This window comes from Bison bison, unplaced genomic scaffold, assembly GCF_000754665.1.
Source record: "Bison bison bison isolate TAMUID 2011002044 unplaced genomic scaffold, Bison_UMD1.0 scf7180017864287, whole genome shotgun sequence".
Taxonomy (NCBI): domain Eukaryota; kingdom Metazoa; phylum Chordata; class Mammalia; order Artiodactyla; family Bovidae; genus Bison; species Bison bison.
The window spans coordinates 183,300-199,759 of NW_011494859.1; the positions used below are offsets into that span (position 1 = coordinate 183,300).

Here is a 16,460-nt window from a genome sequence, read left to right on the forward strand (position 1 = left end):
TTTGTGTCCGACTGTTTGCGACCCCATGAATTGCAGCACACCAGGCCTCCCTGTCCATCACCAACTCCCGGAGTTCACTCAAACTCATGTCCATCGAGTTGGTGATGCCATCCAGCCATCTCATCCTCTGTCGTCCCCTTTTTCTCCTGCCCCCAATCCCTCTCAGCATCAGAGTCTTTTCCAATGAGTCAACTCTTTGCATGAGGTGGCCAAAGTATTGGAGTTTAAACTTTAGCATCAGTCCTTCCAATGAACACCCAGGACTGATCTCCTTTAGGATGGACTGGTTCGATCTTCTTGCAGTCCAAGGGACTCTTAAGAGTCTTCTCCAACACCAGTTCCAAAGCATCAATTCTTCAGCACTCAGCTTTCTTCATAGTCCAATTCTCACATCCATACATGACCACTGGAAAAACCATAGCCTTGATTAGACGGACCTTTGTTGGCAAAGTAATGTCTCTGCTTTTGAATATGCTATCTATGTTGGTCATAACTTTCCTTCCAAGGAGTAAGCGTCTTTTAATTTCATGGCTGCAATCACCATCTGCAATGATTTTGGAGTCCAAAAAAATAAAGTCTGACACTGTTTCCACTGTTTCCCCATCTATTTCCCATGAAGTGATGGGACCAGATGCCATGATCTTCGTTCTCTGAATGTTGAGCTTTAAACCAACTTTTTCCCTCTCCTCTTTCACTTTCATCAAGCGGCTTTTTAGTTCCTCTTCACTTTCTGCCATAAGGGTGGTGTCATCTGCATAGCTGAGGTTATTGATATTTCTCCCGGCAATCTTGATTCCAGCTTGTGATTCTTCCAGCCCAGAATTTCTCATGATGTACTCTGCATATAAGTTAAATAAGCAGGGTGACAATATACAGCCTTGACGAACTCCTTTTCCTATTTGGAACCAGTCTGTTGTTCCATGTCCAGTTCTAACTGTTGCTTCCTGACCTGCATACAGGTTTCTCAGGAGGCAGATCAGGTGGTCTGGTATTCCCATCTCTTTCAGAATTTTCCACAGTTGATTGTGATCCACACAGTCAAAGGCTTTGGCATAGTCAATAAAGCAGAAATAGATGTTTTTCTGGAACTCTCTTGCTTTTTCCATGATCCAGTGGCTGTTGGCAATTTGATCTCTGGTTCCTCTGCCTTTTCTAAAACCAGCTTGAACATCTTACAGAAATGCAAATTAAAACCACAGTGAAATGCCATTATTCACCTCTTAGAATGGCTAAGAGTTTAAACAATCAATCACAACTGCTGATGTGGATATGGAGTACCCAGAACCTTAAACATTGCTGGTGAGGATATATAATGGCACAGACACTTTGGAGAACAGCTTGGCAGTTACTTAAAAGTTAAGCAAACTTATCATATGATTCAGCAACCCCACTCCTAGGTATTTACCCAAAAGAAATAAGAATATAGGTCACTACCCAGACTTACATGTGAATGCACAAAACAGCTTTGTTTGTAACCACCAGAAACTGGAAACAACCAGCCTATATCAGTTGTCTGTTGCTGTGGCAACAAGTATAGCAAATTAACACAAATTTAGTGGCTTTTAAAAATGCACGTTTGTTATCTAAGTTTCTATGCGTCAGGAGTCCAGGTATGGCTTAGCTTCTTTGGTTCTGACAAAGCTGCAGTCTCACTTCAAGGCTTGCCTGGGGAAGACTTTGCTTCCAAGATCACTTACACTGTTGGCGGAATTCATTTCCTTGCTTCTCTCTATAACAGGTGTGGGGAAGGAATGGACTGCAGAGCATAAGGAACTTTTCTGAGTAATGGGAATGTTTCCTCTCGATTACAGTGAGAAGGTAAATGTGCACATCCTTCAAACACTTGGAAACACGTGACACACCAAACTACATAACGGTGAAGTTTTACTGTGTATAAATTACACCACAACAAACCTGACTTTAGAAAATAAAGGGACAGAGCAACAGAGAAGCTGGAGGCAGATAGAAAACCTCCTTTAATCTGGTTCCCAGAGCATACTGCCCTGGTGGGCGATCCTGGAGAAATTTCAGGAAGGCCAATAATATAAATTATGTATTAGTACTATTCTAATCAGTTTGCTAATAGGAGACCTGCTTATTTTAGGTTAAGTTTCAAATGCTGCTCTCATCATGAAAGTGCATTATATATGGACAGTTTGACGTTGCCTAAAATGAAAGGGTTGATGCTCCAATGAGCCCAACTGTTAAAATGAAAGCCAATTAGATAACCAAAGAACAAAAGTATTTGTTCAGAATTAACTTCATCACACAAGTTACAACAAAGCCAGACACAAAAGAGCCTCATTGAAGTCATCTGCATGGTATCCTAAATCTGCATGCAGGACTGAAAACATAACCCTGCCTAGCACATTTCTCTACCAGGAGGGGCAGGGGGAAAAAAATGGAGTAGAGGGCTTATGTTCCTGGACTCAGATCATCTCTCTGACCAAATGTCTATTAATAAATTCCTGCATCTGTAATGTAATGCTAAGAATTTATTTATTCTATCAGTTACAAAACAAACTGAGCACACCAGAGAGAGGAATTTTGACTTATGTCAAAAAAACACAATGAGGGCCATTGAAGGCTTATAAACATGGGGATGGAAGAAAAGGATCTGTGTTTTAGGAAAGATGACACTTCAAATAGTATGGATACTGGCCTTCAGAGGGCAACACTAGAAGCGAGAAGGGCAGATAGGATGCTGTTACAGGACTCCAGAAAAAAAATTATGAACAAAGACTGTTGCAATAGGAGGAGAAAGGAAGAGAAATCTGCGGCATTCTTTGGGAAGTGGAGTCAAGAAGTGATGGTGAGAGAGAGATGATGAAAGTTTATGTGTGTGGCTTGAGCAACTTCATAGATTCTGGATTAAAAGGGAAGGTGCAATTGAGAAATTCATGTTGGAGATACTAAGAATGAGGAGCATTCAGATGAACGTTTCTGGTAGGCAGGCAGCTATGGTCTGGAGTCCACGTAAGGAGACTGTGTTAATGAAAGGCTTGATGCTAAGGTACAAGGGCAAGTGGAGACTCTGTGAGGCCACCTATTATAAAGGGCACAAGCTATACTGAAGAGGTTGGATAGAGAATGCAGAATAAAGAAATGGAAATCATCATGAATGAAAGGAAAGCTGCTCTGCTAACAGCATTCTTCTCTACTTTCCTTGAACGTTGGCAGGTTTTGTTTTTCCCTCTCGATTTTTCTGGTTCAGAAAAACGGAAGAACACATGATAAGAAAACACTGCTCAAATCCAAGTGGAGATGGAAATTATTCCAACTGGGAGAAGGTAAAAGAATGATCCAATAAGAAGAGACAAAAGGTCCTTAGAGAATCTCGGCACAGGTCCAAAAGGACTGTGCCTTTGCGCGGTATCTGTAGGAACACTAACTTTACACTCAAGTTGACCCAAACCTGGAAGTCACCTCAATATCTCTGTGTTGATTAAAGTTTACTGTGGGTTCTGTTTCTTTTATAATCTTGTGCTGCCTGCTTGCAAGTGGAGGCACTGCTCGTTTACTGGTGAGGAAAATAACAGGCCTTGCAGAAATTTTCTAGCTAGCCTCAGCACACTGTGCCGGAAGGGGATTTGATCAACCATCCAATTCATCCCTTTGTTCCCGAGGGAAAGCAGCAGTTACCGAGGTACATGCAACACGAGTCCGTGATGGGAAAAACTACTGGGAAACGTTGCCTGGCAGCTGAAGCACTGATCTGAGGACCTTGAGGAGTCCAGGGTGGTCACCACAAGCCTGTGACTGGCTGGCTGAGCTTGAACAAGTCACTGTCTCTGGCCTCAGATTTCACACCCATCAGGAAGAGGCTTGGCTGGTTTTGATAATAACTAGTTCTGTTTTGTTTTGTTTTTCCTGGATCTAAAATTTAACTCCTTGAATTATTTTTAGTTGGTTGCCTTCTTATGGGATTTAATATCTACACCCTTAAGATTACTGATACAGAGGAGATATAAGTTCCCAGCCAATATTTTCATATAAATATATAAAATATATGGTGTCAAAATAGGACTTCCCTGGTGGCTCACATGGTAAAGCATCTGACTACAATGCGGGAGACCCAGGTTCGACCCCTGGGGTTGGGAAGATCCTCTGGAGAAGGCAATGGCACCCACTCCAGTACTCTTGCCTGGATAATCCCATGGATGGAGGAGCATGGTAGGCTACAGTCCATGGAGTCGCAAAGAGTCGGACACGACTGAGCATCTTCACTTACTTATTTATGGTGTCAAAATAGCTTAGGGGTGTAGGTTGGGGAACTTTCATGATATCTAACCTAACAAGCCACAATGGGATCAAAAGTAGGAAGTAGTGATCCATGCAAATTTTACAATGAGAACAGCCAACAGAACTTTGCATTATCAGTGATTCTTTGGGAAAAACTTGTTCTTAGCTGGCCCATTTTGCAGTCTTCATATTTGTTAATTATACACATTACATTTTGTCCATTTAACAATAATGTTGCAGCCATCGGACACCATGATGGAGTATTTCTAGTAATTAAGCTACAGTATGTATTAACATTTCCCTGCTGATTAGAATAAAATTAACACCAGACTAACATACAGATATGAGAATCCAAAAGATTAGGATTCTAACAAAAGCCTCTGAAAAAAAGATTAACTTATCAATAAATACTTATTGAGTGTTAGATACACATATATCCTTGTGGTGGGTATTACAGAATTTTTAATTTGTTCAATCCTGAAAGGACATTTTAATAATACATTTCAACTTTTCAAATTGGGACCGTGCCTGTGCTTACCATGGAAGGTAAGTTCTGCTCCATCATCTAGAAGTACACGAGCTGTAGGGATCTTATTATACTCAGATTACTCTTTGATAATATATTGGACATTCTTATTGAAGATACTAAGTTCCTGCTTCAAAAGAAGCTTTTTTTTTAAACCTCAGCAATTCAATTTCTATTTATTCCTGTTTATTCTTATCAGAATATATAATTTTTAGATGATTGTAATAAAAATATATATTTTTAAAAAAAACCTGCATTCTTTCCCGAAAGCCTTTATATTTTAAAATGTTCTTTATCAACAAACCAAAATACAAACAAGCACTTGGAATTCCCTCTTGGAAATTTCCATTTTCTCCTTGAACAAACAGTTTGTGCCCCTGCTTCCCTTCGGGGCTGCCTGGCTCTTCAGGGCGGTGCTGACATTTGCTTTGCCTGTGGTGGGGAAGCCTCAGGCAATCCGTCTGGTTTTCTGCCTCCCGTCAAAGCCCCGCAGGCTGATGCCTGCCAACGTTACCACCGTTACCACCGCAGGTAAGTCATTAGACGCCGCTCCCCAGGGTCCCGGCACCACCCCAGGAACAGGCTACAGAGCAGTTGCCTGAACTCCAGAAATGTTTAAAAATTGTTCCTCTGCCTGGCTTCACCGGTGACTCCCCAGTAGAAGGTGTTGCTCTGAACTCTGTGGTGACCCTTACCCTTTGGAGGTCTCATCCCCACCCCCAATCAGGTTTAACCCCTCCTCCGCCCAGCCTCACTGTCCAAGGCTCTGGGCATCCTCTATCGACAGAGGCCACAACCTCCCCTCCCAAACAAGAAGGCAATTTAGTGTGTGGATTAATTGACTGAGAAGGGCTCCCCTGGTGGCTCAGTGATAAAGAATCCTCCTGCCAATGCAGGATATCCGGGTTCGATCCCTTATCTGGACAATCCCGTGGAGGAGGAAATGGCCACCCACTTGAGTATTTTTGCCTGGGAAATCCCACCCACAGAGGAGCCTGGTGAGCTATAATCCATGGGGGTCACAAAAGAGTCAGATTCGACTTAAAGACTAAACAACAAACAAGGGTTTGAGAAGTAGAGGGTGGGAGTCTCTACAGAGCTGTACAAAATTCTAAGCTGCTCTTTTAATGTTTAATCTTTTTTTTTTTTTGGCTACACCGTGCATCATGTGGGATCTTAGTTCCTGGACCAGGGATTGAACCCAGGCCCACTGTACTGGAAACACAGTCTTAACCACTGGACCACTGGGAAAGTCCCTAATATTTGAATCTTTAGCACATATCTGAACAAACACCAGCATGACTGCTTAAAACACATAAAAAAACCTTCAACTAAACAAAAACATTCCTTCAAAGAAACACTGCTCTTTCTTTATATAACTCTGCAATTCTGAATGAATAAAGGAAATCTGGTCTTTAAACCCCCATTTCTTGGCATTTAGATGATTTCAAGTCTACTCTGGGGAAAGCATGAACATTAACAAGCCTTTTCTAGAGTTAGTTCTAATAAATAATGCAGAACGAAGACTAGACACGGACTCAAGGCCAAAGTGTGAGTCCCTTGCCGGTGTTCACGTGTGTGCTCAGCCGTGTCCGACTCTGCGACCCCATGGACATGTAACCGGCCAGGCTCCTCTCTCCATGGAATTTTCCAGACAAGAGTACTGGAGTGGGTTGCCATTTCCTACTCCAGGGGATCTTCACAACCCAGGGATCTAACTTGCGTCTCCTGTGTCTCTTGCATTGGCAGGCCTGCTGCTGCTAAGTCGCTTCAGTCGTGTCCGAGCCTGTGCGACCCCGTAGACGGCAGCCCACCAGGCTCCCCCGTCCCTGGGATTCTCCAGGCAAGAACACTGGAGTGAGTTGCCATTTCCTTCTCCAATGCATGAAAGTGAAAAGTGAAAGTGAAGTCACCCAGTTGTGTCCGACTCTTCTCGACCCCATGGACTGAAGCCCATCAGGCTCCTCCGTCCGTGGAATTTTCCAGGCAAGAGTACTGGAGTGGGGTGCCATCGCCTTCTCCGATTGTATATATGAGCAAGGCTCAATTCATCTATCTGATACTTGGCTTACCCAACTCTAAAATGGAAACAGAGCTGCTGCAGAAATTCAACAATATAATATCAGAAACATAGTAAAATCTGATATATACACCAAATCAGAAATAACCTATCCTGACCAGCCCAGTTGCAGGGGACCTGGGTAGCCCTGGTTTCAGGCCACTCTTGGCCTGTCTTTCCCGCTCCTGCTCTCTGAGGCCTCCCAGGTCGCTCTGTATGCATGTATATTTCTCTTCCTCCACGACACTATTATCAGTTTCATCTTTCTGTTGTTGTTGTTTATCCCCCATAGCACCAAGTGTAATCCTTGCACCCAGCAGGCATTCAATAAATACTAATTGGTTGATTGATTAAACTTGAATTTTAACACCTTCTCAGCACCTTCCTCAATCAGAGAAACCCTTATGCAAACACTAAAGCCATTTACCCAGCAAACATGAGTTTTAGGAGATCTTTGCTTCTGTACAAAAAGCACTGACCCTGGAAAGGAAAGCATTTGGGTTCATATCCTGGTTTCATCACATACTGAGTGACCTTTCAAAAGTTATTCAAACTGAGTCTTAGTTTCTTGTCTTCAATGGAGGCAATAACACCTATTTTACCAACTTGAAGAATTGTAAGAATTAAATAGATTAACCTACTGAAAAGCATCTGGCATATCACTGATATTAAAAATTGTAAGATTCCTTTAAAATATCATTATGTGAATATATAATATATAAATACCAATAAGAAATTGCTTCTAATCTCTCACTGATAAAACAATTTTAATTAAAACAAGACATATATGAATATTCACACATCATGTTGCCCCATTTAAACAAGGATGTGCTATGAAATTTGGCCAACAGCTTTAGAGAGGAAGCCCAGAGTTATGGGAGACCCTGAAACTGCTGGTACATATAAGCAATAAGTTGTCAAAAGTGCCAATAGTTCTCAATCAATACTGGGTGGAAGATGGACTTCCCTGGTGTCTCAGTTGGTAAAGAATCTGCCTGCACTGTAGGAGACCTGGATTCAATCCCTGGCTTGGGAAGATCCCCTGGAGAAGGGAATGGTTACCCACTCCAGCATTCTTGCCTGAAGAGTTCCATGGACAGAGGAGCCTGGTGGGCTACAGTTCATGGGGTCGCAAAGAGCCAGACACAACTGAGCTACTTTCACTGAAGGTGGGTAATCAGGCTTCCTTGGATAAGTTAACATGAGCCAGCAAGATCATTGACTGCTGTCAACAAGTGTTTCCTTTGGGTGTTAACCTTAGGAACCCGAATAATAATGCTGCAGTCAAGACTCAGTGTCTGCAGAGCAATCTTTAACACTGCTGCTGCTGCTAAGTCGCTTCAGTCGTGTCTGACTCTGTGTGACCCCAGAGACAGCAGCCCACCAGGCTCCCCCGTCCCTGGGATTCTCCAGGCAAGAACACTGGAGTGGGTTGCCATTTACTTCTCCAATGCATGGAAGTGAAAAGTGAAAGTGAAGTTGCTCAGTCGTGTCAGACTCCTAGCAACCCCGTGGACTGCAGCCTACCAGGCTCCTCCGTCCATGGGATTTTCCAGGCAAGAGTACTGGAGTGGGTTTCCATTGCCTTCTCCGAATCTTTAACACTAGACAATCCCAAAGAATGGAATATTTGAATTGAAAAGGAAAGAAAATGGAGCATTTATTGGCTACCTGCTCTCTGATCCTTGTTCTAAGTACATAAAGCTCTCTTTACCTAGTTGATTTTATATTCCAGGTAAAAGAACTGAGATCCAGAGAGCTATTAAGACTTGCCTGACATCCCAGTGAGAGTTGATATCAAGGCCAGGATTAGGAACCAAAGACTGGTAATGGAGTCTTCAGCCCACATCCCTTTCACAGACATCTCTTACCCATCAAGCAGAAAAAGTCCTGTTTGGGCGAACTCCTGTTGCACAAGGTGGACAGAGGATGGTTCCTTCCTTCCTCAGCATCATGAAAGGGTCCTGAAAACCTGGAAACTCCCACTCATACCCCCATCTCCACTTCTGTAAAAGATGCTACAGCATTTGATGCAACTTAAAAATATGGGGCAATGAATAAAATTATAAGGAAGAAGAAAACCTAATCCCGTTCCTAACTTTTAAATTAAAAAAAAAATTAAGACACAATAAAGCTAAGTCATTGATCCAAAGCCACACAAAAAGACAGTGGAAATATGATCCCCCTCCTGGGACCCAGAATCCAATGTCTTTTGGGGAAGAAACCAATAATGTTTTTTTTTCCTGTTATCTGTTACATTTAGGAAACTATAGATCAGTGGTGCTCAAACCTAAACAAACATGAGAATCATCTGGGTAGCTTCTTAAGGGGTAGAAGAAGGGGCTCATCCCAGAGTGTCTGATTCAGAGCTCTGAATTGGGGCTCAAGATTTTGCCTTTCTAACAAGTTTCCAGTGACATTGATTCTGCTTGCCCAAAGACCCCCATTTTGAGGACCCCCTTTGTAGAATCGATGCTGATTTCAATACTTTCATGCTTTGTACCGAAGTTTCTCCTTCCAATCTAGTAGGATGTATAAATTCTTACCTAACTTCCTTGGGGTTGCAAATGTGGAGACAAACACTCCTGAACCAGTGCCGCAATGGTATGGACTCTTCTTGGCAAATTTTTGGACATAACCTGGGCAATCGGTGGCAGGACCTTAGAGACAAAGGGATCCTTCACTTTATCTATTCATATTCTTTCAGAGAAGCCACAAGCATCCTGTCCACATTAAAATGTACCTTGTTAGGGAGAGGGTGGGAAGATTTGGGAGAATGGCATTGAAACATGTAAAATATCGTGTATGAAACGAGTTGCCAGTCCAGGTTCGATACACGATACTGGATGCTTGGGGCTAGTGCACTGGGACCCCAGAGGGATGGTATGGGGAGGGAGGAGGGAGGAGGGTTCAGGATGGGGAACACATGTATACCTGTGGCGGATTCATTTTGATATTTGGCAAAACTAATACAATTATGTAAAGTTTAAAAATAAAATAAAATTAAAAAAAATGTACCTTGTTTTTGCTGTTAAGTCACTAAGTCATGTCCAACTCTTTGCGACCCCCATACACTGCAACACACCAGGCCTCCTTGTCCTTCACTATCTCCCAGAGTTTGCACAAACTCATGTCCATTGAGGTGATCCATTGATGATGCTATACAACCATCTCATCCTCTGTCACCCCCTTCTCCTCATGCCCTCAATCTTTCCCAGAATCTGGGTCTTTTCCAATGAGTTGCTCTTCGTATCAGGTGGTCAAAGTATTGGAACTTCAGCATTAGTCCTTCCAATGAACACTCAGGATTTATTTCCTTTGGGATTGACTGATTTGATCTCCTTGCTGTCCAAGAGACTCTCAAGAGTCTTCTCCAGCACCACAGTTTGAAAGTATCAATTTTTCGGGCTCAGCCTTCTTTATGGTCCAACTCACATCCATACACGACTACTGGAAATACCATAGCTTTGACTAGATGGACCTTTGTAGGAAAAGTGATGTCTCTGATGTACCTAGAAAAGGTTAGTGTTCGTATAACACTGTAGGGAAAATAAGGGCTCTACATGGCCAGAGGCAGTCTTCCAATGTGGCTGGAGAAATGAATGTTTGCTTCTATCAGAACAGGTTCGTGGCATGTGGTTGGGAAACCCTGTTGCAGAACCACAGCTAGCAGGACAACTGAGGCTTCAGCACTAAGATTAGACCTTGTAAACACAGACGACCCTGCCAATATTATTGGTACCCTTCTTACTATTGATAGCAATGGAATCCCAATATTCAAAGGTAACTAAAATACAAGATCTTTGAGAAAGGAGAAAAGAAAGAGAGTAATTCAGAGGGTAAACATCTTTGCCAAATAATAACTAAGAATATTAGAAATCAGGATTTCTTCCAAGGTCTTAAATTCTATACCTGAATCATAAGATATTGCTTTTTTAATTGAATAAGAATAACTTTATTTGATTCATTTTGTCATGTCATTAAAACCCCCTTGAGGCTGATTTTTATTGAATCTAACAAAGCATTGCATGTTAGATGTACTATTATAGGATGTACCACTAAGAAATAATTCTTGCAATAAACAAAATATGGCCCATTGCTGTTGTATCATCTAAACACAGAATTTAAACTTTACAGGAGGAGCTCTTTTAAGCTCACTTAGACTTAGCCAGTTCCCGGCCATCACTCCATGCATCCATCAAAGGGAAAAATAAGCTAATCATTTCTCTCCTTCAGTCCACATCTGACACTTAGCAGTCACTTCAGTCACTGCATTAGATATGTCCTTTTCCATTCCCTGCCATGACTCAGTTCATCACAATTTTTTTTTTGAATTGAGGAACTGTTATCTCTAGGATTTTCTGCCAGGCTCCTAACATTCATTCAATATACTCACACCTGGGGCAGGGATTCTAAAACTGAGGGATGCTGCTAAACATCTTATAGCACCCAGGACAGTCACTCACAACAAAGAATTGTGTGGTCCGAAATATCAACAGTTCCAGCTTTGAGAAACTGCTTGACTCTTACCCGTTTATATGCTAGAATCAACCCACTTCAAAAATGTAAACGCCTTCCCTTACTCTCCCCCTGGATATTTTAAGGAATTGGCAAGAAATTTTCTCATTTTTTTTCCATCCAAGGATTTTCAAGTTCAGGTAGCAAAATACCTCATAAATCATGGTTTTAAAAATAAGAGTAAATGACTGGCTATAAAAAGAAGGATGCAAAGGGCCAGAGTCTGGGGTAGACCCTGCCCACATCTGCCCCAGGAGGAGTTCCCCCAACCCAGGCTGCGTGGCCCCCACCTGCAACTGACATGCCATGCTGTGGCCAGAGTGACACCTTGAGACTGAGGGGCCTCATCAAGATGCGCAGTGTGGCCACTGTCACGTCCAGCTCTCCTCAGAGGAGCCTGGTGTTGGTAAAGCAGGTCTGGTCAGCAATTTGGCAGGTGACGACCAGGACATGTTCTGGAGCTGTGAGCCAGCTTTGTGGATCAGCAAGGGCTCCTGCCGGAGGAGGGGGCCAGCCAGGAAGTCTGCGAAGAGTCTGATGTCACCTGGCCCCTCTGATCTGACCAGCACCAGGTGGCCACATACAAGTCCGGCATGGGACTGACCGCTCCAGCCAGACCACAGTCTCCTCAGAGGTGCCAGACAGCCAGAGTGGCAGCCTGCGGGGTGGGGTGGGACGCCAGGCAGAGGAAGCTGTGCTCACAAGGTCGTGCACCTGCCCCTGAATGATGCTCAGGCCTGTACAGATGACCACGATGTCCCCAAGACCCCAGGGGACACCTTTGATATCAGATGGTTCCTCAGCTGTGTAACCCCTGAAGTCCACTGTGGAATATATTCAATGTTGCTTAACTCAAAAACAGTGACATTAGGCTTCCAGAGAGACTTCTAAATTATTATTATTATTATTTGATTCTACCTTGTAGTCACTGTGGCAAACTGAAAAATGTCTCCTTCTCCCCCAAAATTCACATCCTAAGCCTTGAAACCTGGGGCTATTACTCTATATAGTACAAGATGGTCTTTATAAATATGACTAAGTTAAGCATTTAGACATGGGGAGATGACCCTGGACGATCCATGTGGACCCTAAAGAGACTCACATGTATCCTTATAAAAGAGAGGCAAAGGGAGATTTGACAACATATGGAAAAGAAGATATAAAGGCGGAGCAGAGAAAGATTTTCAGATAATGCCCGTGGAGCTTGGAGTGACAGAGGCAAAGGGAGATTTGACAACATATGGAAAAGAAGATATAAAGGCGGAGCAGAGAAAGATTTTCAGATAATGGCCGTGGAGCTTGGCGTGACACTTTTCTTAGCATGGGAATGCTGGTGGCCACCGGAACCTGGACAAGTCAAGAATCCTCCCTTGAAGCCTTCAGGGGCTTGACTTTAATCCAGTGACACTGATTTTGGACTTCTGGCCTCCTTAATTGCAAGAGAATCAAGTTCTGTTGTTTTCAGCCTCCAAGTTTGTGCTTATTTGTTACAGCAGCCACAGGAAACTCATACAGTCTTAAAAATGCCAGTCTTGGATGCAGGTATCACCTTCTCATACAATGGATTCTGAGAGAGAAAACCTCTTCTCCTGCATCGATAAGCCCTCCCTTAAAAAGATAAAACCACACAGGAAAATCTTTCCCAGGAGCCTCCAGAGAATTTCTCCTTATGTCTCCATGGCCAGGATGATTTTCCATGCCCACAGCTAAATCCATCACTGGAAGAGGAAAATGAAGTAACCGCTATTAGCTTAGGTTGATCACAGTGCATCCTTTATAGCTCCGAGGGCGTCTCAGTTTGTTCAGTGCATTGTCAAGCAAGACTTGGGGGAAAAGGGAAAAGGGCTGACAGTGGTTGCTAGGCAACTGACAGTGCCTCCCCCATGGGTCCCAGCCCTGGCCCCAGCCCCTTTGCCCAGTCCCATGTGGTCACTCTGCTGAGATGCTCCTGGGGCCATGACTGCTCATGGAAGGCCAGCTGTCCTCACAGAAGCCCCCAGCACTGCCACCACGTGGGGCTCTGCGAGATGTTCACTGCCCTGCCCTCAGCTCCCCCATCCTGATCACTGAAATGCCCTCCGCTGTTGCACAATGGATAAGACCCTGGTGTTAGCCTTCGTGGTCCAGAAATAAAATTCTCCCCATCATAGGGGAGCTGCGAGTTGAGATGAGGGCGTTTCATCACCAGATGAGAGGTGAGTGGGAAATACGATCAATACCTCATTTGGATTCACTTCTACTTATATCTGTTTTCTACAGATTTGGATTTTCACTGAAATTATTTTAGCAGACGCAGCGACCCAATCTACACCAAACTGACTTGGACTCTTTCCAAAGTTCTCTGTGTCCAGCAGAGTTTAAGATTGCATCTCTCTTTCCCCTGTAAGCCTCGTCATCATTCTCCTCTGCATTCCCACGCACAGCCACAGTACAGCCTCCAAAAGAGCCTAATACAGAGTGTTCTTATGTCTTGGCTTTGGTCCTGGACTGGGGGCAACCAGGTCTAGGCTAGAGGCTCGTGCAGAGTAACCCTTCCCGCACCCCTGGCCACTGTTGGCCTCCCGCTGCCCTGTGAGGGCATCTGGGCTGGAGGCCGTGGGAAGAAGACCACACTGTCAAAGGGAAGATACCCATTGAATGGCAAAAGCGACCTGTATTTCTAAGGTTGCTGTGACCTGGCCACAGTGGAGCAGTGAGAGGAAAAAAGACTTGTTTACAAGGTGATGGATTATAGGCAAGAGACTAAGACCCTGTCAACGTCTGCAGCATACCCATTCATTAACGTCTTTCATAATAGTATAGGACCTTGACATGTGTTTTAAAAAAATAGCCTTAAAAATAGACTCCTGTGCTTAGGAATCGCTTCCTGGCATGCCTATAATAATTAATGTCTCTGGACAGATTTATCATTCTCTGAACATATTCTGAGCACCTTCTGTGTTCAAGGCACTGCAGCATGCACTGGGATATAGAAAGTCCTCCAGGAGTTCACAATTCACTGAGATGCCTCCTCCATTTGTATTCTTAAATTCATGCCTGCTACGTGCTATCATTATGTACTGTTTGTATATCCCCAAGAACATTATATCAAGGGATAACCTCAGCAATTTGTTTTAGAAAAATAACAGGAATAATGACTTTTTAAAAAGTGTTTTGCCAAGCCTAGCCCTCCCCAAAAGGCTCCCTGGGTGAACTGGACTTAGTCCTGGAGCATCTGTGGTCCATATGTGTATATTCAAGCTAAGATGCAATGAAATGACTTTCCCCAGGCTTCCACATGCCCAAGGGTCCCCACAGCACAGAGAATCTAGCAGGGCACCCCTAACCACCCCCCTGCCCAAGGTTATATAGAGCACATTGTGCTCCTGAAGACCCATCATCCTTATTGCCAGACACTGGGCTTTCTAATCACTTCATATTCAGTCAGAGAGCCAGATGTCCAAACCCAGCTAGACAAATGCAGGACAGCTCAGCAGAAGCACTTCTAATGGGTGTCATCGCTAAGGTCTTAAAGAACCTTCCCTTGGCTCCATCCTGGACAAGCATGTCCTATAGAAGAGTCACCTCTGTTGACAGACAGCCCTGGGGTTGTACCCTGGTTCTGTTACTTGACTGGCTGGGTTTGCTTGGATAAATTAATGTTTAAGCTTCATTTTGATCTTATGATTTCTTTATAAAGTGGAACCATCATCATTATATCTATAGCTGAACCTACTGCTCAAAGACCACTTGCAGATCATAATTCATCTCAAATAGAAAGCCTGAATGGAGAAGGCAATGGCACCCCACTCCAGTTCTCTTGCCTGGAGAATCCCATGGATGGAGGAGCCTGGTAGGCTGCAGTCCATGGGGTCGCTAAGAGTGGGATACGACTGAGCTACTTCACTTTCACTTTCCACTTTCATGCATTGGAGAAGGAAATGGCAACCCACTCCAGTGTTCTCGCCTGGAGAATCCCATGGACGGAGAAGCCTGGTAGGCTGCAGTCCACGGGGTCACACAGAGTCGGACACAACTGAAGGGACTTAGCAGCAGTAGCAGCAGCAGAAAGCCTGAAAGATCATGAAGAACAGTTTATGTACAGGAATCGTCGCTTGAACCATTTCACCAGTGGTTAACTTCACCTTTTTATTTCTCTCTCCAGATGCTATCTAGACCTTGGGAACCTAGTTCTGTGTGCTCACATCACTTTTTAGCTACTTCAGCACCAGAAAAGAATAAGAACTCTACCCCAGTGCTTTTCTTCCTCCTTCTTCCTTCTGTATCATCAAGGCTGGTTCAACGTGGAACAGAATGTGCCGCTTTTTACTTACCTCACTCTGCAAAGTTTACCAAACCCTTTAAAAGTACACCTGTGGTTCTTAAATGTTAGCACCCTTCAGAATCACCTGGAGGACTTATTAAAGTACAGATTGATGGCCTCACCCCTCGAGTTTCTGATTTTGTTGTTCTGGAGCAGGGCCTGAGAGCCTACACTTCTAGCGGGATTTCAGGAGACACTGATGATCCAGAGATCAGACTTTGAAAACCCCCCACATACCTCATAACCAAGCAGCCAACTCCCAACCAGTGCTTACAGGAGGCCATGAATGGCATGACCAGTCCCCAGTGATTATTTGTGTTCATTGACTGGATCACTCCTGTGGGTTTAAACAGCAAATGTTCCTCTAAAGTGGCAATGAGCTACTGCGAAGAGCAGTCCCACTAGGCATCATCACCGCTGTCATTTTATCTCAGATGGTTTCCCTTTCTGTTAGTTCAGGGACCAGCAGACTTTTTCTTAAAAGATCAGAGAGTAAATCTTTTTGGCTCCATGGGACACAGAGTCTCTGTTGCAACTCCTGCAGTCTACTTTTGTGGAACAAAACCAGCCACAGACACTGGGCAATAGAATGGATTTGGCTGTATTCCAATAAAGCTTTAGGTTTCCAGGCCCTGGATTATGCCAAACCCTGGATTAACCTGATCACACTCAGGAACCTTAAGGAAGATACAGGCTGGCCTAAGTCCTTTTTCAGATAACAGGGGGCTAAATGAAACTCTAAAAAGGGAAGTGATTCTTGGACCACCGATGAACTTTTAAGGATGAGAACAGAGTCCCTCAGGGAGGGGGCT

General features: G+C 43.8%; 1 protein-coding gene across 1 annotated transcript in view; it reads left to right on the forward strand.

The window, feature by feature from the left end:
* The window catches only part of LOC104995810, a 191,923-nt gene extending 176,053 nt beyond the window's left edge, over positions 1-15,870 (forward strand). Inside the window, 6 exon segments of the mRNA XM_010849826.1 lie at positions 5,137-5,299; positions 11,600-11,751; positions 11,912-11,948; positions 11,951-12,043; positions 12,046-12,152; positions 15,718-15,870. Coding sequence (XP_010848128.1) covers positions 5,137-5,299; positions 11,600-11,751; positions 11,912-11,948; positions 11,951-12,043; positions 12,046-12,152; positions 15,718-15,870 — 705 coding nt within the window.
* Positions 15,871-16,460: the final 590 nt, after the last annotated feature.